Source organism: Heterocephalus glaber, unplaced genomic scaffold (genome assembly GCF_053883595.1).
Source record: "Heterocephalus glaber isolate CG9 unplaced genomic scaffold, H.glaber_assembly_v1.0 deba00001608, whole genome shotgun sequence".
Classification (NCBI taxonomy): domain Eukaryota; kingdom Metazoa; phylum Chordata; class Mammalia; order Rodentia; family Bathyergidae; genus Heterocephalus; species Heterocephalus glaber.
The window spans coordinates 350,423-375,344 of record NW_028258379.1 but is presented as its reverse complement, the minus strand read 5'-3'; the positions used below and the strand labels follow the sequence as shown (position 1 = coordinate 375,344).

The window sequence follows — 24,922 nt, the reverse complement described above, 5'->3', positions numbered from 1 at the left end:
GTGGGGCTTTGGGAGGTGATTAGTTCACGGGGGTGTGAGAATCATCAGTGGATTAGTCCGCTGATGAGTTTATAGCTGACGTGCTGTAAGGAGATGGGATCTGGTAGGAAGAGGTGGGTCACTGGGGGTGTGGCCTGGAAGGGTTTATTTCCTCCCCAGTCCTCCTTTTACTCTCCCTCTGCTTCTCTACAGCTATTCCACGAGCAACCCTCTTTCACCATGCCCATGTCATGGCATCCTGCCTTGGAGCCAGCTATGGATTGAAACCTCTACAAACTGTGAGCTACAATAAATCTTTCCTCCTTTGTTAGCATCAAGTATTGTGTCCCAGCAATCAGGAAAGAAAGACATATGCTAGGGGTATTTTTGGTTTTGTAAGAATCCTCCAATGTAGCTGTACCATTTTGCATCCCCACCAGCAATGGGTGATAGTCCTTGCGGCTCTATAACCTTGCCAGGCCTTGGTTTTCTCAGTACTCTGCATTTTAGCCACTGCTGTGTAGGGATATCTCACTGTTGTTTTAATTTGCATTTTCCTCATGACAGATGAGTGGGGCATCCTCTCATATATTTATTTTCCATTTGTGTATATTCTTTGGTGAAGTGTCTGTTCAAGTCTTTGGCTCGTTTTTAAAATAAGTTTATGCTTATGTTGATGTTTAAGAATTCTGTGTACATCAGATAACACTCCTTTATCTGGTATGTCCTTTGAAATACTTTCTCCCAGTGTGTGGGTTCTTTTTATTCTCGATAGTCTTTCATAGAGCAGAAATTTCTAGTTTTCATGAATTCCAGCTTGTCATTTTCTTTCATGGATTGTGTTTGGTGTTACATCTAAGAAGTTATTGTTGAGCTGGGCATGGTGGTGCATGTCTGTAATCCCATCACTTGGGACACTGAGGCAGGAGGATCACTGTGAGCTCAAGGTCAGCCTGGGATAGTGAATTCAAGGCCAGCCTGAGCTACACAGTGAAACCCTATCACAAAACCCATGGTCATTCATGTTTTTTCTTATGCTTAGGCATTTTGTAGTTTTGTGTTTTACACTTAGGTTTGTGATTCACTTTGAGTTAGTTTCTTATACAGGATGTGAGATCTGTGGTGGGCTTACTTTTCTGCATGTAAGGACCAGTTGCTCCAACATCATTTTTTGAAGTTTCACTGTACTGTATTGCTTTTGTTCTCTTGACAAAGATCAGTTGATTAGATTTATAGGGTTGCATGTCTGGGGTCTCTAGTCCATTCATGTGTCTATTATTTTAGTACCATACTGTCTTGATCACTGTAGCTTTTTAATATGTCTTATAGTTCAATAGTGTTCAGCTTCCAACTTTGTTCAGTAACAGGTTGGCTATTCTGGGTCTTCTGCCTCTCCGTAAATACCTTTAGGATGTTTGTTGATAAGCACAAAATACCTTGTTGGGATTTTGACTGATATTATGGTTAGGATCTAAAATGAGGAGAGCTGGTATGAATGACATTTTGTTTTTAATTTCAAACTCTACTTGTTCATTGCCAGTACACAGGAAAGTGACTGACTTGTATGTATTATTAATCACGTATCCTGCAGCCTCACTTCCTTTAGCTAAGAGTGGGGCCACCCACTTCCTTCTCCTGTCCGCCTCGAGTCGTTGCTCAGCATCCCAATCATGTCCTCTCTGGAAGCCCCTTACCCTAGAATGGTTAAATTAGCCCCAACCTGACCGCTTAGGAAAGTATCTGTACCCTGGAGAAGGGAGTGAGAACATCAACCAGTGCTGTCATGTGCAGATTCCTTTGCCACTAAAATGTTCCTACCCAATCATAAGAGATGTAAATGAGATAGGAGGACAGAACTGAAAATGCAGTACAGTCTGTAGTACTGAGCCATTTCTTTCCTTCCTTCTTTTAGAGAAAGAAACTATGGGTAGAGAAAAAGAGAAAAGAAATGTCAAATGACATGGGAAAAATTATATTCAGGAATTCGCTTTCTCCCGAAAACCCCATACCTATCAAAGTTTGATAAAAATAAAGGTCTCCTTTGTCTAAAAACCCTGGTGTGCAGTCCTGTGCTCATGTTGTTTGTTTGATACCAAGGAAACACAGTTGATTGCAGTAGATAAAAGCAGGTCAGGGAAGAGAGCAAAGGCTAGCTCTGATATTTTCCTCACAAGCCAGATAAAAAAATAATTCTGACTGGTATTTGCTATAGAAAACACTAAACTCTTTATAAAGAAGAAACTCCTCCAGGAGTCCCCAAATTCCTCCAAGGTAAAGAATTCATGGACTTTAAGGTATTCCTTAATTATAGACTCAACAGGTTTTTGGACCTGAGTCGAGTTCATATCATAAGGGAAGAATCAGGGACATAAGACTTAAAACAATGTATGAACTGCACAGAGAATGAGCAATAACTCAGTATAGTGATGGCTACAAATGATCCTGATGCAGATGCTTAGACCCCCCAACTTTAAACCTCTCCACACATAGCCCAGTGTTTATGGAACTCAATGGTGTCACAAAACTGTTAAGCTTTGGGAGTTCTTGTTTTTCTACTTGATAGGAAACACCTGATGCTATTAAAAAAAAAAAAAGCCTCAGAAAAATTTCCTTTCCAGAATTTGGCTTTTTGAATAATTGTCCCCAAACTAGCTGAATAAAGATTATCAGTCTGCCTCACATAACCTCACATCAGGTTACAGAAAAGGGGCAAAGTTCTGCATGGATCATGAACTCCACTCTGCCGACAGAGCATGCCCATCCCCTTGATGAAGACATTAAACCTTATTGAAATGATCTGAAAGTTTCACATTTGCCCCGTTTCTACCAATATACAAGGGCAAGTAGGATTGAGGTGGTCCTGTCCACAGCTCTACTCTCAGATATACAGTGGGCAATGATGCATTCAGTTGGGAGGATGGAATAAGACACCTGTGTGATGTAAAAGGTCTCTCCTATGTGAACGTCAGCTTCAGAGAACAGCGTACCTTCAGATACTATGCACTTATCAGTGACTTGATGGAAAATAAAGACGGTCAGCAGTCACAAGAACACTGTGAGTGCATTCTAAACATCGAAGGTTTGCTGTATGTCATGCTTGTGTTTTTAGCCCGACCTCAAATTGGATTGCTGGTGGTAGCCGTGCAGCAGTGATGTAGGACCAGGGGAAAGTCCCCACTGCCCAGAGGGTATTCACAAGACACATTTCTTGGTCTGTACAGGTGATACTTCCCTCAATGATTCTAAAAATCAAAATTTAGATTTTTAAAAAGGAAATGCATCAACACAAAAAAAGGGTTTGATTCTGGAGCCCAGAGATTCTTTTCTATATTCCCAGTTGAATAATTTCACCAGCAGCCCACATGTAACACAAAATTACATAACTCACAATAAGCCAAGTACAGAAAGATGTAGTATATGGCGGCTCAGATGTAACAAATGCTTCCATAACAGAAGATTACCCCCTTCCGGATCCAGGAAGTATAAGCTCAGTTTCTGATTTAGTGAACAATCTGAAATATTTTAATTCAATGGTGAAATGCACAAAGAGGTTTGTTGATGCTACTTTAATAATTAGTAGAAAGCATATGTATATATACACCCAATGAAGTCATCTTTATTGCATTTTGCTATCTTAAAAAAATGTACAGTCTCATAACACATACAACAGTTTTTTCTTGGTACAATAACAACAGTGTTGCACCTAAAGACTAAGTGGCTCCAACTACCAAGCTAATAAGATACAAGATGTATCATTAAGTTTACAAATTAAAATGCTTTTTCTTTTTGGCATTAATTTAAAAAACAAACAAACAAACAAACAAACCTTGAAAACACACACCCAAGAGAGAAAAGTGACTACTTACACCAGCACCAGTCTAAAAAGTAGTTTTTTTGTGTTTTTTTTGTCCCCCCCCCCCCAACAATGGCACATTCGATTACTGCACACAGTTTTTAGGGAAAGAAACCAAATACAGAAATGGCAAAGGTGGCCCACCAGGATGACCGTGTCAAAATGAGGGTGATTCAGAAGGGCAAGAGGGATGCGCTACACAAATGTGCTCCTTTCTGTGACTCTCCTTCCGCCTGTTCACTCCTTCACCTACAAGATGAAGCCATTGCGAAAATACACTTCCAAAACTGGGCCCGATCGCATTTCTCCTGCTATAAATAGAAAAGAATATACATAGAGGCACTTTAGTTAAGTAACAGAAAACCATCTTTCTAGCCTCCTCCTCCTTTCTGAGCTTATGAAGCCAAGTCACGTCTGCACCTTTAGCACGGTCTACATGTGCAGACCATGGTTAACAAGGGGCCGGGGAGCACAAGTCTGCTTGGTTTTTAAGACTGCTGTATTTGCAAGTCATTTACTTCCACATCATGGGTAGAAAGTTGCTAAGTTTGTAATGAGGGAAAAATGTAAAACCGCAGCTCTTGACAACTCACAGAGCACTATTTCACAGCTTTCATACAGCACAGATACCTTGCCATCTGCACTAAGCATCAGAGTTAGTACAAATTACTTTTAAGTAGTATGATTTCTGTACAGCGCACACACTGGTATTCGGTTCACCCCTGGAAATCCCTGGGAGAAGGTAAGCTCCTCAGGGGCAGGGACTCTGTCTTGCTTACCACTGTAGCTCTACTACGCCTGGTACATAGTAGGTACTTAATAAATATTTGTTAGTTGATTGAAAAATTCAATTTAGTGAGTAATGTTCTAGTGCACCAGGAAAAACTGCTCTCTCCACAGGAAACCCGACCACAACAGGACAGATGGAAAGAGAGGTGAAAATGTTAGCCATCCCCCAATACACATTACAAATAAATAAAGCAAAAGAAAAAAAGTAACAGTCCTCTTTATAGATCATATAATTTAAGGATATTAAGAGTTGGTAGGTTAATGGTAAGCGTCTATATTTTATTTTCTAATGTTCATTGTTTGTATTCATTTCTCCCTGAGAGCTTTATTTTTTTGGACTGAAAATTTACAGGTAGCTTTACCAACACACAATTTAAAATGACAACATATAACAGCAAACCACTTCAAATATACTTAGAGATAAATAGAGCAGGCCAGGTCTGTTGACATTGTTGACATTTTATGTATGTGCTAAGTGCTTTTTAGTCCAGACCTATATTTACAGAAGATGCAGCTTGTCCTACAAAAAGAAAACAGAAAATGCCAGAAAAAGGCATCCCATTAAAAAAATTAATTATATTCATCCCTTAGAGAATTCTTCCTTTAAGTCTTGGGTGAGGAATTTTGTTTTTAAGATTTAAATATCTATATTATTAGAACAACAAGCACATTCTAGCAATCTTGTTCTTTAACAAGGGCATGGATTGCAGTTAGTGTTTTTTCTTTTTCCCTAAAAGCAATAAAGAAATTATCAAGGGCACTTGGCAGAAAACTTGATGAAATTAGGGGGAAAAGAACCTGATGTTCAAGCTTTAAACATATAAAAGGGCCTGACATTGACATAACACAAATTGTGCGCAAGATGCTCTCAATGCACAAGGAAGTCCGCAGACGTCAACACACCCGCGTCTGCACCCGAGCAGTCCGACCGTCACTGAAGCGGGGCCCCCACTCACAGTGCCAGCTATGAGACACCAGGCTTGGTCTCAATTCTCCCAACCCCATTCCCACCGATGAAAATGATTTCAGAGTACATGAAGCTTGGAAACCACAAAATATTCACAAGCCTTTTTTCTGTTTTTCTCTCTCTTTACACTAGAGAATGTCTGTCACCTCTGAGGAGATGGTATTGTGCTTCTGAACTGTCTTGGTGTTCAGGGAAAGGAACTGGGCCACACTCATGAAGGACGACTCGGAGGTCTTCTGCACGCACATGAACGTAAAGACTTAGACCACACACGGCAGTCTCCGGACGACATCCAGGCTTCTATCTACAGTTTTCATACGCATATACACATCCATTTACACACACGCACACACTCACAGATGAATTGCCACTGTGTGGGTCGCAAGGCAGTGTAATGAAACGGTCTAGTCACTTCAAAGGGCTGCTACTAGGTTTCCTAGAAAAGTATTCAAAAGAAATTAAAAATTAAGTTTTGTGACTGGTCTTTCTCGGCTGCTGTCCGTCACCTGGTTAGAGATGCGTTTGCGATTCCGTTTCAGTTTAGAAAGGTCTTTGTCAAACACTTCTCCTGAGCGTAAAGCTGAGACGAGATCATCAAACTCTCCGCTTTCTTCACTGTTTTCTTTTGCTTTCCTCATTTTTCGTTCTCTTTCCCGCTGTTCTTTGAGCTGCAAACACAAAGCACCCTCTTAGAGAAGGGCGAGCACTGCGCTCTGCCTTCAGGGCAGATGGTGATGAGCCAGTCACGCATGCATGCACACCTACAGCTGCCAAGGAGAGGCGACTGGCACAGGGTTCTCACTGCAGAAACACCCAGCAGTGAAGACAACATGGCCCTCCCCACCTTCATTCTAGGAAAACCATCTATATTCTCATTTCAAAAGGAGCAACTGAGGCAATTCATGTTTCTATAACGGAAAAACAAAGTTTTAGTATAACGGCTCTCTAAATATTAATTTCTTTATGGTACAGAAAGTCTATAGAAACTAGTCCTCAGGGTGCATAGCTATGGCCTCCTTGCCAAAACAAGGTGCTAGCTGGGCATCGCCTGTTATCCAGCAAACTAGGAGGCTGAGTCAGGAGTATCTCAAGTTCAAGCCTAGCTTGGGCAACTCAGAGGCTTAGTGAAATCCTGTCTCAAAAAATAGAAAAAAAGCAGGAGATGTAGCTCATTTAAGGGTCCTGAGTTCAATCCCTAGTACCTAAATAAACAAACCAATACAAAATAAAAAATTACAGGTCTGTCGAAACAGCAAAGGGCTGTAATGTCCAGGAGACAGGAGCAGCCCGTTCATCATGTCCCACCTGTGCCTCCATGCGAGCTCGCCGTTCTTCCTCTTCCTTCTTCTTTCTCATGTTCTCGTTCTCCTGTCTGGCTTCTGACACAGCTTGGAGAAACTGATCAAAAATGCCAAAGAACTCATCGGGCTGTATTCTGCCAGCCTCTTCTCCAAAGTGCTTCACTGCTTTTGTAAACTGGAGAGAAGAAGATGTGAAGATGGTCAGCATCCTAAGAGAACTGCAGGATCAAAAGGAAACCTCTCTAGCAGGCCCACAGCTCAAACTGAGTCCAAGAGAACTTGATGGATTTTGAGGAGGTTGTATTTATCTTCAGCTGCTGAACACATCTAATAAGCATTTTGAAAGCAGGAATTTTAATACATCTCAACTTTTGAAACTGTTCATTCCTGTCTACCTCATTTCAGCTTAACATCTGTAATTACCTCCTATAACTTTTTATTAGCTAAGCAACAGAGAAAACGAGAAAGTAAACACTGGATGGCAGAACACCCAAGACACAAAAACCAACAGCAAACTCAGCAGGGCGGGAAACCTTATTCTTGCAGTTTTGCTTTGAAGTAGTTTAATACCATTTATTGGTGCCATATGGTAAATATTGAAAGCAAATGGGACCCAGTGCATTTTAGCTGTGTTTCCTAATCATAAGTAATGTTAATATTGTTATATTTCCTGGGACTTACCTAGAAAATGGTAACTGATGATGGAGTCGATGCAACTCAAAAGTTTTGACTAAAGAATATTTTACTCTGACTCTTTTAACGATTTTTTAAAAACAGACAAAAGACAAAATAATAAGGGTATATTTAAAAAATTAAAACAGAATAACAAAATAGTGTATCCCATCTTTTTTCCCCGTTTTCCCTCTGTTTCTGTTTGAAGCTCCGGTGGTTATCTTCAGAGCTCGCCATGGGGCTTTTTCAACTGTCTGCTGTATCATGAGCACCCAGCTAGTGCCCAGGCCCTCAGGCCGTCAGGACTGCACTTCTTCTGGGAGGATTGCGTGCTGCTCCTCAACTTCTGCTGACAGGGCTCTGAGTGTCACAGACAAATGAATTCTCTCTCCTTAGCCTAATCAATTACTTAAAACTATTCAGACTTATTTTCTGCACATTTAGGCCAAGACAGGTTTTCGCAGACCTCCTGAATGCAATAATTTCTAATTGATCTTATTTTCCTTATATTACCATTTCTCTTACTATTACTTGTATTACTATTATGCCTTTACTACATTGTTAAGTTTTTCTAATATTTCAGTAATAGTATATAAAGGAAATGTTTTCAATATTTGTTAAAACAATTTGAATAAGTTAGACATATATTTACATATATTTTATATATATTATTTCATATTATAATTATTTCATATAATACATCTTTTTAAAACCATTTTTTGCTTTTCTGTGGAGCTGTTCTCAATGTTTACTGATTTGGAAATCTTTTATTACGAAAGTGAGCTCTTTGGGGAAAAACATAATATTCTTCCCACACCACATTACAGTACTCTAGTTTGCTCCATGGTTTTATAAGCTAATTTCTAAAACTTCTGGTATGAACAAAAGAGCAATAAACAGTCTATAACTGAATTTCTAAAACATTCAAGTTCATGCACTTAAAACCAAGCTGAATGATTTTCTTATCTAGGAATTCTAGTGATGATGAAGTCATGTATATTTTAGTCTTAGAAATCAGAAAGAAACTAGGGCCAGATTAAAGTTCTCACACAAAATAAAACACATCCAGTTGATTCTTATGTTTGAGCTCCCTGCTGAGAGAAATACAATGTTGGGACATCAGGGAAGGGGGTGAGTGCTTCTGAGAAGTACATACTCCAGAATGGGTAGGCCCACCTAAGACACGGATGAGATGAGCCTGTCCCAAGGAGGTCTGAACCATGGCTGTGACACTGGGTGACAGATTTCCACTGTGGGACACGGGACATCAGTGGTTGGACCTCTGATGGCAATCATTTGAACCTATATTGTGTGCACACATATGCATGTGGAAGAATAACGAGGTGGGGGGAAGGGGTTGATGGGGGTTGTTTAAGTCTTGGTCATTAGCCAATAAAAACTTTTCCTCTGTAGAAAAACAAAATTTTAATTGGTAAGAATCATAAAAAGAAATGACTTACTAAAGAAAGTAGTACCTCTTTATATGAGGCTGTGAACTACAATGCATCTCAGTAAGTTCTGCTGGAGATTAACCGGGGTAGTCTCCTTTCTTCTTCAGCTCTAGCTCAGACAAGCATATTACGTACAGAGATACTGAGGCACATGGCCTTAGTCACACCTGTTCCTGGCTTCCATCATTTACTCCAGTTCGCAGAGATAAGTACTTCAATCCAAAAGTGACCAAGAGAAAATTGTCAAAAATTGTACTGATTTTACAAGTCTGGCAGGCAACACAGGCCACTTAGACAAGGGTGTGTTTCAGTTAACCCAATTCCTGGAGATGAAAACTCATCTATGTTACACAAAACAGTGAAATCTGGAAAGCAATTATCTGATGTTTTATTTCCTGAACCATGATGTTTTGATCCCATTCCTGCTACCTGCCACACAGTATAATATCTGAAGGTACCAAACGAAAGCCCAGCCCGGTCAACCAACACAAGTAAGTTACCAGGTCTTTAGCTTCTGCTAGCAGATCTTCAACGTCGGAGAAGCTGAAGCTGGCTACTGTGATGAACTGGCTGACCACGGATACAAACTTATCTCCAGGCTGCGGGGGCTGAGACTTCTGATACTCCAGCTCCTTCAACACAGGAAATGGATAATGACAATGTGGACCTCAAACACTGACATGCCTTGTATCTTACTCCACAGGCCTTATTATTTCACAACTCAGAGTGGCAAACACATCTACAGCACTGTACTCTGGTTTGCCACAGCCACACCCTCATGCACATGAAATACTGATTTTAATTAAACAGAATAAGGTAAACTCTAGGTATCCATCATTGTTTGGCCTAAAAATTAGCAAAAACTGTTGAAACAAGGCACAATATTCTCCCCATACTTGTTACGTGGCTCCACTTTCAAAAAAATTTTTAATGAAAACCTTAACATAAAAATAGAAGTCTGAGTTTTTAAAAACTGTATATAAAGCCCCACAAACTTGTCAAAGTCGTTCCTTATTCTACGAAATAGCGCCAGCAAGAAGAGTAAAAAGGTGTTAAAAACCATTACGACAGCATTTCTGAAATGCAGCTTGTCTGACCTCCCATCCCCCTAAAAAATGATGTATTATGGAACAAAAAAGGATTTTAAAATCTCTGGAAGCAGGATCAAGCTTTTATTGTAGTTCCCACCATCTCTAAGATGAAGGGGCAATGTGAGAAATGTGCTTCTGCTCCTGTCACAGCTTCTTGAGTCTAGAAGATGGATGAGGAATTAGGGTATGAGGCTTCTCATCAGAGGACCTGCATCTATAGAGGGCACATCTTTTAGGAGGGGGTGGGGAGTCTCTTGTCTAAACTCCTTCCCTCCTTCACGTCCCTCATATAAAAGGGAGATGGTGAGGTGTGGAACTTGCCCACCTAATACATGGCAGCTTGTATGACAGATTCAGCCACCCTTTTCCTGAGTTCCTCAGAGGGTTCTATTGCAGTTAGGGGGAGGGATTTAGTTAAGGGTGGCCCACACTGCCCTTGGGTTTGTGGGGAAAAGTAGCCCTGAATGTGGTGACGATGACATCATCCCTGCTGAAATCATCATCATCATCATGGGAAATACTCTAAAGGCAGACCCCAGCCCTTGCACAGAGGCAGGGAAACACGCTGGGTAAAATTCAAGAAAGACATACACATCACTTCCTCTTCCACTAGCCCTAGAAAAAAAGACATCCTCGGCCCTTAAAATGTCCCTCAACTATGTGTCTACAACTGAAAGCTCCTGTACACATGGAGTTGAAGACATTTCTAAAAAGGTTTGCAAAAACTGTCTTGGATTATTTTGCAACATTAACCTGAGTCTTAGAGAGCTGTCAGCACTGAAGTTTTGGTATCTTAGCTATCATTTCTCTGAGTGGTATACCCAGGAGGGGGGAGAAAAACATTTCACTATCTACTTTAAGTTTTAAAGTTTTAGGAGAAGAAAAATGAGCACCATGTTAACCAATTATCTGAGTACTTTATCGGTGTAATTTCTCACTGTGCCTTTAGAAGGTAAGCAGGTTAGTATTTGGATAAAATTAATAGACATCAAACAAATAATAGGAACGAACTGAAGTCAAAGGATTTGTGAGTGAAAGGAAGAGACTTTGATATTTGGTATTCTGTGATCAGAATTTTAGTGTCTCAATTTTTTTCTTCTTTCCTTCATTTCCCTTTCTGTCAAAGTCTTATTTACTTTCTAACCACCATATCTGGGTCAGTAGAATTTCAAGTACTATAGCATTTGGCCCCATGATCACCGACCATTTGTGAACAGGCAGGTAGGAGAATTAGTTTCATGTTAATCATCCATATTCTGTTACCATGGAAAAGAACACACACCATTCAAATTTCAGTAATTGATTTCAAATATTACCTGATGTACTTTCTTTTTCAATGCCTATAACTTTCTAAGAGGAATCACTATCCCCACTGTTCAGACATGTAAAGTAAGGTTTAGAGGGATTTAACTGTTTTCCCAAAGTCAAGTAACTGATCAGTGACAGGAAGAGTTTGAGGTCAGGTCTGCCTGCCTCCGGAGTCTCAGGAACAACTATACTGTTACCATCCGATGTAACTGGACACCTCCTATTTTCTTCTGTGCCTGCTTTGCCAGAGATAATAACAAACAGGAGCTTAGCAGTGAGAGGCCATGGGTTCTGACTCAGCTTAGCACTTAACTGCTTCTTACCCATAGCAAGTTGCTTCTGGGCGCAGTGTCTTCATTTTTTTAAAGGTAGGCAGTAGCCATATTATAATAGGAATCAAACGAAGTAACAGATGTGAAAACTCATGAATTATGGAGCTGGCTCTAACTGGAAGAATCTAGAAAGTGAGTGTATAAGTATGCTGGGCACAGGGATGGGAAAGCATCTTCAAATGTCTCATTAATGGATCATTTCATAAGAATTGCATTTCTGACACCTTCCAACAGTATAATCAATTTGGGCAAAGCATGCTTAGGACACATGAGTATTTCACCTTGCTAAACTCAAAATCCCAAAGATTTCTTAAGGCTATACCATGATATTTAAGCTGCCTGGGGCAGGGACAGAGGGCTTCTGTAATTCCTTTCCTATGAAAAGTAGGTCCTAGGGCAGTGGTAGCAAACCTATGGCACACATGTCACTGTGGTTTTCTTTTAAGACACAAGATGTTAACATCGAGCTGTTTTTTCTAAACTAAAACCTCAGTACTCAGGTTTAATTGCAGGGTTGGCACTTTGTGATAAGTAAGGGGGGGTTGTAGTTTGGCACTCATCTCTAAAAGGTTCGCCATCCCTGATCTAGGGGACGCAGACTTCAGTAAAACTGTGCTTTAACAAACCAAAACACAGAATGTCCTTGAAACACCGTGTCTCCCCTGCTCTCTGCTCTGGGGCTGAGTGAGAGGTCAGTGTCCATCATGACTTAGGGCTGTCACAACTGCCATGCTGGTCTCAAGAAAGCCACCACGGAGAGGAAAGGGCAAAGGGGTAGCAAGTATTACACGAGCCTCACCCCAAGTGCCCCACTCTGGTGGCCCTGTCTGAGAGCTTCTGAGGACTGTCCCTGTGCTCCACCACTCTGCCTGCGGGGGTGGGGAAGAGCGTTTACTCTATTTGCGCACCCTCTTTCAGCCATCACCCCTCCAAAACAAACAAACACGCCAACAAACAAACTTTATAAAACCAAAACCAAGCTCAACCCTCATGTGCTCCTAAATCCATGAAAGCCAATGGAAAAAATCATACACTATGATTTTAACTTTTATTAGCAGTATGTCCTTAGTGAATTCAATACTCTCTATGGCATAGCTTCATGATTTAAAAAAAAGAGAAGAAAGATGATCTGAAAGATATTTAAGGGCACTAGACCAGACCTATGTCTGGCTTCTCGGCAGGGTGGGCCATGAACCACTCTGCCCGCTGCTCTCATCCCTGGACTCTCCCCAGCCCTTGGCAGCAGCTTTTGCATGGTACCTCAGCACTGTGCTAACAAAGCCACATTTCACTCCCCGGCTCCTCTCTGCCTTATGTCCCCAGGCGGCCTTCCTCCTGCAAACCTGTGTCTTCTCCCTCCTCCTTCTGAGCCACTGCTCACTGCTCCTTTCTTCCAGAAGAGGTGCTGCCCCAGACACACGCCAGACACTGCCTGCGCCACCAGAGCACCCCAAGCCAGCCCTCTGTAACCGCTGAGCTTATCTGGACGGGACCCACCGAAGGAACTGGCTCTTCCTAGAGCCACACCACAGAGGGCAAGGACTCTGATTCACCTGACCCCTTGCCTTGAGCATGCCCTGTATATCCAAGTATCTGCTCAGGAAATACTCCCCACAGGACTGGCTCAAAGGCAAGCCAGACACTCTGTTCCTCTCCTGAAAGGAAACCCTGGATATTAACAGGATGTGGGGACTGAGAGGGCCCTTGATTATCCAGCTCACTTCCGCACGGCCTGCCCCCACGTATCCGTATCCTGGCGGTACCCACCCCAGGTCCACTCCAGGCGCAGTGGCCCACCCCGGATGGCCTGCTGCCTACTACCAAGTCGCACGCTAGACACAATCTGCCCTTGCCTCTTCTTCTTTCATTTTGTGTTGAACCAGGAGGCACTGTCCTGGGCAGAGCACATGCTACAGTGGCCATCAGCTCGTGTGCTGGGCATCATCAGGACTAGAGATAATGAAGAGACTAGGGTTAGAACAGGAAACCAGTACTCACTGTCTCTACTGCTTTCAAGCCACTTCTCAAGGTGTTTATTTCTTTGTCCAGCTCAGTCATGCTGTTTTAAATAGCAACATTTTAGTGAAAATCAGCATGTGACTTATGCATATTAAATACATGATGGCTTTAAATATTTCACACTTAAGAAAGCCCATGTTCACATCTCACAGAAAAAATGCAGCATTTTACATTTACAGAATTTAGGTACAGAATTATGCTTTTTGTTTTCCACAATCAGCAGGTGTATTCTACAGATTAAAAACAGCAAAAGAGAACTATCTACTAGGTCTATAAAAATATTTCAGGTTTAAGTCTCCCAAAAATCTCACTTGAGCAAGTTACTATATGTAGAAATACATTTCTTGTCATTACTTGGCTCTCTTGGAAAAAGTAAAAGAAACTGCATTACCCACAATCACACTCACATTCTGCTCTTTATAACTGTACTGCTTCTACTTGGGGCTCTGATAACATGAATAATATCAGTAATGGCTTAAATTGCAGTAAGCACTAGTTTTTCTTATAGCGGTACTATATAGTTTTCATTTTCATTGTCTTCTTTTTTTGTAATAAAGAAAGATTTCTGGACTTCTCTTATAATGCTGTTTAATGGTTTTTAAACATTCAAGATTAAAACTTAATTTTAAAAGATAATTCACAGTATACAAAGAAACTTCATGTTTTACATAGTAAAACATGAAGTATATTTGTACTAAATTCTACACAGGGAAAAGCTTAGCCTGCTTTTCAAATTCTCTGCAAAAAGACACTATGTGCCATATATAGCGAGTCAAAAGCGGGAGCGAAGAACATCAGGAAAAGCTGCCTGCTTCCCAGTCTCTGACATACGGTGTCGTGGTAGAAGTTTGGCAACTTTCCACTTTATTTTTAGTTTCTTGATTTGCATAAAGACTGCTTCACATTAAAGGGCTGCCTTGGTTTTAGGGAATGTGTGTGTATGCAAAAATTACTAGCAATGCCCTTGTGTGTAGGTCTTCTATTTACTTACTCATATATCCTTGTGAACTCAGGATGCTCCTACCTGTATTTAACAGCACTGCTTTGTTTTTTTTTTAAACACTAGTAAAACCACATTCCTTTCTTGTACTATTAACAACTCAGAAAATTAGGATTTCTGAAAGTTAAAAATGGTATGTGGCAATTTTTCCAAAGGACCTAGAACAAATATGTATTTAAAACCTTATGACACATTTGAATGATTTGGTTATGATTCAAGCTTTATTTCATACAGTGTTCAGAGGAAAACTTGAGTTTATGCACTGCACTTCATGGGACAACACAGTCCAAGTGATTTAAAAAACTATAGCTCATGGTGAGTACTTACTTTACTTTTGCTGCCTGAGGAATATTCCGCAATTCTTCACCTAGGCTGAGGACCTTTGGGTATTTGTTTTCCATGATAGTTATGAGATAGTGCAAAAGGGTAATATTCCTACAATTAAAGAAGGAAAAAGAATTCAACATAATTAACTTGCCTTTGGTTTATATGCTTAAGGAGCAAAACCCATAATAATGTTATATTTTGGCATTAACTTTAAAACTTGGACATTCTGAAAAGGTAGGTCCTTTCAAGAGAAGAGGATGAGGAGAGAGTCTCAAAAGGAAAAGTGTGGGGGGGAAGAAATTACATTTTTGACCCACTGTGAACATTCTTCAAAGTGTGGGTAACGTAACAGGTGATGGAGGTGAACGTGAACCACTGCCAGTGGAGACCACTCAAGCTCGCCTTCACAGAGGATCTGACCCACAAGGGTGCCTTGCGAGTCCATAACAAGTCGACCCGGTTGGGGGCGGGGGGCATACAGAGAGTGAAGGATGTTCACCAAAGCAAGCAGCTACTTGCAAGGCTAGAAATACTTGGCACTTTTCAAGTTTAAAAAAGAAACTCACTGGTGAAAATTACTGATGATGCTTTTATAAGATTTCATCCAGGGGAAAAAATGGTGGAGTGGTGAGTGCTAACAACTCTGCCTTTCTGAGATTCAGAATCCAGACACTAGGAAATAGTAACTTGGGGAAGAAAAAAACAAAAGGTAGATCCCTGGGAACCAGGAAGAATCTGTCAGGAAAATTAAAAGCTACAAAGAAATTGAAGAGACAGAACGCAATGCAGAGAAGTACGCACGCAGCTGGTGGGAAAGGGAGTCTGAACCCACAGAGACAAGATGAAAGCTGGGGGCTCCAGGGAGCCCAAGGGAGAAAGGCAGTGGCGAACAGACAGGCGGTGGTTGCGATCTGAGGGAGAGTGCAGGATTCCGCTCCCACAGATGTCCTTCCACAGGCACAGCTGGCGAGTGACTCTGGTGCAAGAGCCCACCACATCCCTGTGGAGAATGCTTGGTCGGGTGCCGTTCCGGGGAAGGGGTGATTGTTTGAACCCAGAGCACAGAGCAGCCGCAGGACGGCTTCGTGCAGGGCTCACAGTGTTACCCTCCAACAGTGATTAGGTGAGAGACAGCCGTGGGAGACAGTCAAGGTCAGAGGGCAGGTAGGAAAGAGACCTCCTGAGGGGTCTGGGCTGCAGGACGCAAGCCCGGACCCTGCAGGGCTGAGTAGCTCTGCATTTGAAAGACAGAGCCCTGGAGCCCTGTCTTAGCCCCACTGCCTGCCGGTGCTGCAGGGATCTGGTGTCTGACTGCCTTTTTTGTTTGTGTGTTTGTTTGTTTTGGTACTGGGGCTCGAACTCGGGAAATTGTGCTTGCGAGGAAGGCGCCAGAACCACTGAGCTAGTTGACTGCCTTTTTTAATCTACCAGGGTAAGGAGGAACACATCTTGAAGTGTCCCAGAATTGGAGATCCTGGAAGAAAACCACCCATTCAAAAGCACAAAGGAATTTTCCTTTTATTCTTTCTGTGAGTGTGTATGCTCTCCCCTTTTTTTCTTCTTCCCTTTCCGCTTGCTTTTTATTGGGGTTTGGGATACTTTCTTGACCTTTTCCTTGCTTTTTCTTTCTTATTTTGTTTCTTTTAATTTTCTCCTTTATTTTTATTCTCCATAAATTTTTCTCCCTTTTTTCTTTTATCTTCTGTTTCTCATCAGTTTTTCCTGTCACCTTTACCTAATTCCATAAACACCCTTCTCCTCTCCAGTAAGATCCTCTGTACCACTTCTCTCTCCTCCTTCTCATACTATATAGATTAACATTTCATATTCTTCCTCTTGCTTTCCCTGTTCCCAAGCCCTGCGTCTTTAATAGTATAACCATAAAGCTTTACTAATCTTTCAATAGTTAGTTAACTATAAAATTACTGTTGAATTCTTTCTACCATTAGCGGAGATATAGCTGTTGCATTTGGTACATATTAGCTGTAAGTAAATACTGGGTTGTCTTAATGCTTACAGTATAATTGTGGATTTCTTATCCAGTGATAAGAGAGGTCCATAACTGGTTCTCAGGGTATATTAATATCCAATTTGTCTTAGATGATACTACTGTAGTTGATTTGTTTGATATCACCAGGGTCGCATAACTGTTGCTGTTAATGGTTTCTTTCTGTGAGCCAACACCCACATTACCTTTGTGACATTAACAACCCTAGGGTACATTCACCAAGAACTCAGTGCTGGGCCAATTTCCCTGCATTGTCCCCTCTCAAATTAACAGAGGTGGTTGAATCTTGGGACAGAGGCAAAGGACTATAGGTAGCAATGTCCTAAGTACACCACCGAAAAGTGACTAAAGACATGTCTTTACAGTAGTACTTCAGTTCATGAATTTAATTATTTCCATGATTCTGGTCCCAACCCAAATTGGAATTTCTCCATAAGGTCAACATTGAGCCCAACTATGGAATTTGATTTGGTTCTCATCCTATTTGGTTTGAGACCAGAATCATGGAAAGAATAACTTCATGAAATGAAGTACCAGTGTACTAGCAACCAAGTCTTTACACTGTAAGCATCCACAAATGTCAGCACAAAACAAAAAAAATAACAAAACAAAACAAAAACAACAGAAACATGAGAAGGAAGACCAGGCAACAATGCCTCCCCAAACTCCCAGCTCTCCTGAAGCCAGTGCGGGCGGGGGGGGGGGGGGTTAAGGGGGAGAACAGCATAAACCACACACTTGAATTACTCAAAAGGATAACAGAGGAGGTTAGAAAACAGATCAAAGAGGTACTCAGTGGGATCACAGAGGATGTTAACTAAACAGATAAAGAAAGTAATAATCAAAATAACCTGGGAGCTTTCAGAAGACACTAATAAAAAGGTAGCTGAGCTAAACAAAACAATGCAAAACATGAATGACCAATATAACAAAGAATTAGAGTCCATGAAAAGGTTTCAATCAGAAACAAATGAGATTAATATTTATGTTGAAATTATGGGTGGCAGAGCGACCGGTGTGAGAACAAAATTTCAAAACTGAAAGACAAAAAGACTTCAACAGCCACAAATATACCTTAAAAGCAATGTTAAAAAAAAAGCAATGTACTAAACTCAAATCAAGTATCAAATATATAATTATTAGATCAAATATCTAAACATTAGAATAGAACAATCTGCTGGAAGACAAAATAGGTGGAGGTAGAGAGTTTCTAAACAAAATCCTGGTTACACAAGACATAATACCAAGAGTCAACAAATTGAACCACATAAAATTAAAAAGCTTCTGCACAGCAAAGGAAACCACTAACAGAATGAAGAGAAAACCTACAGAATGGGAAAAAAATTTTGCCAGCTACTCTTCAGACAGAATAATCTACAATATATAAAACATTCAATAAAATAAGACTCTCCCACCAAATTTGAAGACCCAATTGAAAAATAGCCATCTGGGCCAGATTTAGCTCTGTGGCACCGTGCCTGCCTGCCAATCACAAGGTCCTGAGTTCAATTCCCAGTACTGGGGACAAACAAACAGTAACAACAAAATGGGCATCTGAAACGAACAGACACTTCTCAAATAAAGAAATACAAATGGCCAATAAATACATGCAAAAATGTTCAACACTGCTGGCCATTTGAAAAATGAAAATTAAGAGATTCCATCTCACTCCAGAAAGAATGGCTATCATCAAAAAATCAACCAATAACAAATGCTGGAGAGGATGTGTGGGGGAGGGGGAGGAACCTTTCTTCATTGTAGGTGGGAGTGTAAATTAGTACAACCACTGTGGAAATCAGTATGGGGATTCCTCAAAAAAGTAAAAATAGAAATTCCATTTGACCCACATATTCCTCTTCTAGGTATCTTCTCAAAAGAGTGAGACATCATATTACCGTGACACATGGATACCTATGCTTAAAGCAGCACAATTCATAACAGCTAAATCTTGGAAGCAGCCCACAACGGAGTACTACTCTGCCATAAAGAAGGATAAACTAGAACCATGTGTAGGAAGATGGAAGCACCTTGAAACTATAATGTTAAGTGAAGCAAATCAGACACACAACCTTAAATATTGCATGGTTTCTCTTGAATGAGAAACCCAATAGATAAATAAAGTGCAAAGTAAAAGAAGGGCAATAGGAAATGGCAAGATGGATCTTTGGCATATGGGAAGGGCACCGAGAGATGCAGGGCCGGGAGGGGTGAGACGGGGAGGGACTGTGAAGTGCTGTGTGGGACACCAAGTCCCTAAGAGGAATGTGATGATTGTCATGTACTATTAGCATCTATTTTTAAAAATATACACGATACATCGTGTCTCTACATGACAGAGTCCAAGAGCTGCAAGGAGGATGAGTGAGAAGAGGGGAGAGGGCTAAACAAAGAGGATGTGCTACATACACGTACCCATGCCGCGTGGCAAATGCAATCACTGTGCACCACACACATGAAATGACACAAAGTGTAATTAAAATAAAGATGTCATCCAAAGGGCGGAGAGTTAGAAAGACCCCAATTTCAGGGCTGAATCTGGACTCGGGCCACGACTGTGCCGTCAGGTATGTGACATCCTGAAGCTGTGAATCACTTCTGCTTTTATAGCAACACTTCCGCTCTTAACTGCAGAACCCTTAGCAGCAGTCACAACTGTCGGCTGTGCCAACTCCCTCTCTGTGGTGACAGGGCTGAACCCAGATTGACCCAGACTGAGGGGGCATGTGTGTTAACACTACAGGCAAAGCCGGGTTAGTCTGGTCCCTGCCACCGACTCTGCTGCACATTACAGTCACCTGGACTCCAGAGGCCTGGGCCAACCCTCAGTCATTCAGCTGGAACGAGGTGAGGGCAGGCATGGGTATTTCTCAGAACTCCCTGGTGATGCTAACATGCAGCCAGGGCCAAGAGGTGATCTGCTGAAGTTAACACAATCAGGAGGACACAAATGCTCTTCTTCACGAATATTTCCATAGTTTAGGCAGTTTGATAATTCACAAAGCTAAATCACAATACTCAAGCCCACCTCTAACCAAAGTGAATCAGAGTTGCCAAACAATTTTCTTTTCAATAACAATGAAAAGCATTTCTGGTTACCCCTGTGACTTCAGAGGGACCATACAAACCTATTCTTGAGTCAATGACTCACATTTTAATGCCTCCCTTTCTCATTAATTAGAAAACAATTGCCTGGCACAGCAAAAAGGCAGCCAATAGCCTGGACATGCATGCTTCTGTGCCCAGCTATGTCTGTCCGTGTGAGCTTTGCTGTCCTAGGATCAACCAGTTTGCCTTCGTGCCTCTCATCTAAGGGGCTGAGGCAAGGAACTAACTCCCAGCTACCATTACAAGAGAGCACATGGCTATTTTCCCTTGTCGTCTTAGAGGAATTTCTATTAACCCAATGAATTATATGTACCTTTCTTACTGTAGAAAGGCTTCAAACCAGGTCAGAAGTCCCCCATTTATTTGCTATCCAGAAAAGCATCTCATTTGACTAAATACAAATTCTTTATTTTGGTACTGGGGATCGAACTCAGGACATTGCACTTGGGAAGCAGGCACGGTGCCACTGAGCTAAATCCTTGGCCCAGCTAAATACAAATTCTTAATGAATGAATGATAACTAAGCAGCCACACAGCTGACTAGTGCCTGGCGATTATCAAGACCTTGGGTAGCCTGTACTGAGCTCCTGACCTATTTGACTGTGCTCATTTGCTGAGCGGGACACTGCTTCCTGATGAGGCGCTAAGAGGCACTGCAGGTTTATCCACATTGTGCTACACTGGGGGATCAAACACAGCAGAGAAAAGAGGAAAAAGAAAGAGATCAGAAACAATTTTGATTTTTTTCTTTTTAAAAGGTTTATACATTAGATACACTTTGTAGCAACCTCAAAAAGCAGATAACCACATAAACACCAGGTTATTAGTAAGGGAGTGGGCAAGTGGGTGATTCACTGGGTTTGTATGTGGCCTATACGTGCAGTTGCAAAGAACAGCCTTTCTTAAAAAGGTAGCTGCTCTTTATATGCAAGTAAGAGGCTGCTGGTCCCCATTACAGCCTCCAAAGAAGATCCACCTGTTGGCAAGAATGCAGCTGTGGACTGACCAACAGAATAAGTGTTAAATGAGGCCACACACCTTGCTTGTTTTTTTTTTTTTTTTTGGGTACCGGGGATCGAACTCGGGTCCTTGCGCTTGCACAGCAGGCGGTGAAACCACTGAGCTAAATCCCTGGCCCTGACCTTGCTTGTTTTGACTTTCAGCAAGTTAAACGAGCCACAGGCTGCTGCCTCAGTTTCCTTACATGTGGAAACAGATTTGGCCTGTGAACTTCACAGGCTGCTGTGATAATCAAATGTGAATGTGCTACGAAAAGGATTAAGCACACACGAGGGGGTAAGGTGGCAGGGTGGGGTAACAGCAGCTGCTCTGTCTCTCTGTAATGTACAGCAGCTAACACATAGTGCATTTCTTTCAAAATGGACTGAGGCTGTCATACACAGCTTCACTAACCCTACAGAAATATAGGGTGGAACACCTCATTAGCTAGGAATAATTAGGATGAAAAGTCACACTTCTGAAAATAATTTAGATACAGAGAAGCTTACTTTTGAAGTCAGTGAGAACCTCAGAGGAACAGAGCTCTCAGGGAGACTACAGAAAATATGCATAGTGAGCCTGCCTGTTAATGAGAGTGTTTTTACTTCTTGGTGTTTTTAACCAGAATCTGTTCACCTAAACTGCAGGGCTGAACACTTTCTAGGAAGCATTTTAATGAGTCTTGGGATGAGCAGCTGATACTAACAGCCAAAATGCATTTACGCATCACAAGTTTTTCATATAGTAGCTTATTCCTTTTCTCTGGAACACTAGTCTCTGTAGAGAGGTGTGACTACCAAGAGAAGACTTCCAGAGTTATCTGGTGATGTTTCTTGATCTCAGTTCTACAGGAGTATTTGACATGTCAAAATTCATCAAGCTATACATTTAGGGTTAGTGACTTCTCTTTTGTACATTATACTATAATTTAAAAGTTTGGTCCCCTCAAAGAAGCAGGACTAAGAAAGGGCAACTTGGAATAGATGGTATTCTATGCATTGAAAATGGGTGAGGGAGAACTAGATGTAGGGAACTTGGGGGATGCTACTGGTTAAGAGAAGGAGAGGAATTATTGATAGAGGAGGAGAGTACCAAGAAAGAGAAGTTCAATATGGAAGCAACAGATGAGTCACAAGAGGGTGACAACCCATCACCCAGATACTCCAAGTGCCAGGAGATCCTGTACTTACTTGTCAATACTGGATTTGGTGTCAGCAATCTTGTTGAGGCTGGATATCTTGAATCCATAGGCATTGCCTCTTTGGCCCTTATTCATATAATTTCCAAATGCCAAAACCACCTCTAACAACTGCTTGAGGGCACCACTCCTAAACACCTCTTCTGAGCCAGAACGGATCGCTTCAACAAACCACATAAAAACACAATTATTACAACCAAGACTTGCAATGATTCCCGTCCTAAAGTCACATTCCATAAGAGAGATTAGAGGCGTAAGGCCGAGTGATTAAACTGCCAGGAAGCACCCTGAAAACACCTAAACTACAAGCAAAGAAGTGGGGGAAGTTACAGTGGTTAGAGAGCCACAGGCAGCGGCAGACTGCTTTCCTTTCTTGTCTTCAACCTTAAGTATTTAAAAATGTATAGGACAGCAGTTTCATTCACAAACCCCTTTGTAAACACTCATTTGTCTGGTATTTCTATCATTGTACTGATAGAGAATTGGTCAAATTTGTGACATGTTATGGCTCAAGGTGTCACAAAGGACTGGAGCTCCAGTGGCTCTGATTCCAGCTCACACTCAGTAGCTGCGTTTTTTGGTGGCCTCAGCTGTATCTCAAATATTTAAAAGCCTCAACTTTACTCTTGGAAAAATCGAGTAAGGCCCTCTTACAAGAAAGCTAATTACAGGTTACTTGCGTAGCAGTCAAATTAATTTCTGAGCTACACAAATGGGGTCAGAAGCCTAGCCCAGAAGGAGAGCCTGGGACCTATGCCGGCTCTCAAGAGTCCAGGCTAAGCCAGCAGGCCAAGTGTAGACCTTAACATTTCCAGAGATTTCCAGCAAAAAGTCAGCAAAGGACCCCTGCTTGCTATGTGCACTTGGATCTGACTGTGAAAGTGGGCACTGAGACAAATAGCATTCCCAAACAGCCAGCGCTCAGCTTTACCTTCCACTTTGGGTTTCACTTCTGCCACACGCTCTGCAAACTTCTTTTTGAAGTACAGTGACTGCAGTCTTTGCTGGTAATGATTAATCCTGTAAGAGCAGGCACGGATGGATTAATGTTTACCTAATACGAGAGCCCATCTCTGTTTGACTGACACAAGGTATGTGGGCAAATGCCCCAGACCTTGAGCACCTATCAGGGAGGGCCTGGTGCTGTCACCACAGCCCCTTTCTTCCCCTAGAACGGCAGACACAGAAGGAACAATGGAAAGACTCCATAGTACTGCAAATGCAGGACAGTTTCCTATGCTTCTCCTAAGTTTAACTTCTCACAAAATGTGGCTTTTGGCAAAACTACAAAGACTTGTCTCCAGTATCACCCCCTGCAGCATGCTGTCCTCACTCATGTCCCCAAGTCTCCCTTTCCCTCACATTTAGCTCTCATCAGCTCCCCTCAGGGCTGGCAAGCCCTGCCTTCCAGATAGTGACTAGAGGAAACGGGCACATGCAGCCTTTGATCACTGCAGAGCTGAGTTGCTCTTGTTGGTGCAGGGTTACACTGAGCATTCTCAACGTCAATGCCTGACCTGCTTAGGGTGGATGCTTCAGTCCAGCAGGACTAGGTATCAGGCCCTCCTTTAAAACTGTGCCATATAACCCTGCTATATGGGTCTCTCAATTCCTAATTGCTCTGAGTCTCCTCTTGTCAGCAGATGGAAGAGAATGTTTCCCTCCCTACTGCCCCTTCTGGCAGGGCTGAGAGGACGACATGCACAAAGCTCTGCGTGCTTATTAAGCAGCGGCTATTTCAGATGGCCACTTGCTTGTATACCCTGAGGGTGACTGGGTGCACCTGTGAACATTTCAAAGCCACCTTTTGTTCAACTGCAGTGTATAAAATGGCAAGTTGTGATGCAACAACAGCAACGGCACAGTTAGTCTGCACATGGCAGAGATAAACAGTGAGAGCCGCGTTCCCCTGGCTGTGTTCATGGGCCTCTGGTACTAAGAGGAGAGCTTTGCCCCAAGGGTCACAAGTTTCAGGACCACTGGTCCTTCTCTAATACAAAATCAACTTACTAGGCTTGGACTGGCAGAGACCCAGCTCACACGCCAAGCCCAATTACAGAGCAGTGGCTGCCTGGGGCTATCAGAAGGGTTCAGAGCTCACCAAGGCTCTAGGGGAGGCACACCAGGATTGATTAGCAGTGTCTGCATGCGTCCTGATTGGACATGCAGCTCTAGCTGTTCAGTTATGGGAGCTTGAGGGTGACAACTCAGAGTCTGTTTTTCTCCTTCAATTTTATCATAACTTGAAGTGCCAAGGTACTAGGAAGCATGAGATACTATCCCAAGAAATCAAAGCGGTAAGAAGAATGGAAGAGTTAGGGTCCAATAAGACCACAGCACGGAAACCAAGGAGGCCCAGAGACAGAGTGCTGTGCCTGGCTCACGTCCCAGGGTTAGAAGTCACAAAACAGACAATCAAATTCCACACAACTCAGACTTGGGAAGATTTAGAATCTAAAAATGTTTTAAGGTAAGCAGGTTAACTGGTCCAAGAAATTCAATACAAACTGCAAGTTTAACTTC

The 24,922-nt window shown here is 41.9% G+C and overlaps 1 protein-coding gene and 1 long non-coding RNA gene across 6 annotated transcripts in view; one reads left to right on the top strand and one right to left on the bottom strand.

The window, feature by feature from the left end:
- Positions 1-138: 138 nt before the first annotated feature.
- Positions 139-6,071, top strand: LOC147822727 (uncharacterized). The gene is made up of 2 exons (XR_015444979.1): positions 139-278; positions 5,721-6,071. It is a non-coding gene; the product is annotated as an uncharacterized LOC147822727 (long non-coding RNA).
- Daam1 (dishevelled associated activator of morphogenesis 1) overlaps positions 3,570-24,922 on the bottom strand; it is a 171,008-nt gene continuing 149,655 nt past the window's right edge. For all 5 annotated transcript variants that reach the window (XM_004837461.4, XM_004837462.4, XM_013067823.3 and 2 more), the window contains 7 exons: positions 23,331-23,419; positions 22,392-22,560; positions 15,090-15,197; positions 13,742-13,802; positions 9,513-9,644; positions 6,894-7,064; positions 3,570-6,256 (listed from right to left, as the gene is read on the bottom strand). In XM_004837461.4, coding sequence (XP_004837518.1) covers positions 6,047-6,256; positions 6,894-7,064; positions 9,513-9,644; positions 13,742-13,802; positions 15,090-15,197; positions 22,392-22,560; positions 23,331-23,419 — 940 coding nt within the window. In that variant the 3' untranslated portion in view covers positions 3,570-6,046. The remainder of the gene's footprint in view (positions 6,257-6,893; positions 7,065-9,512; positions 9,645-13,741; positions 13,803-15,089; positions 15,198-22,391; positions 22,561-23,330; positions 23,420-24,922) is intronic.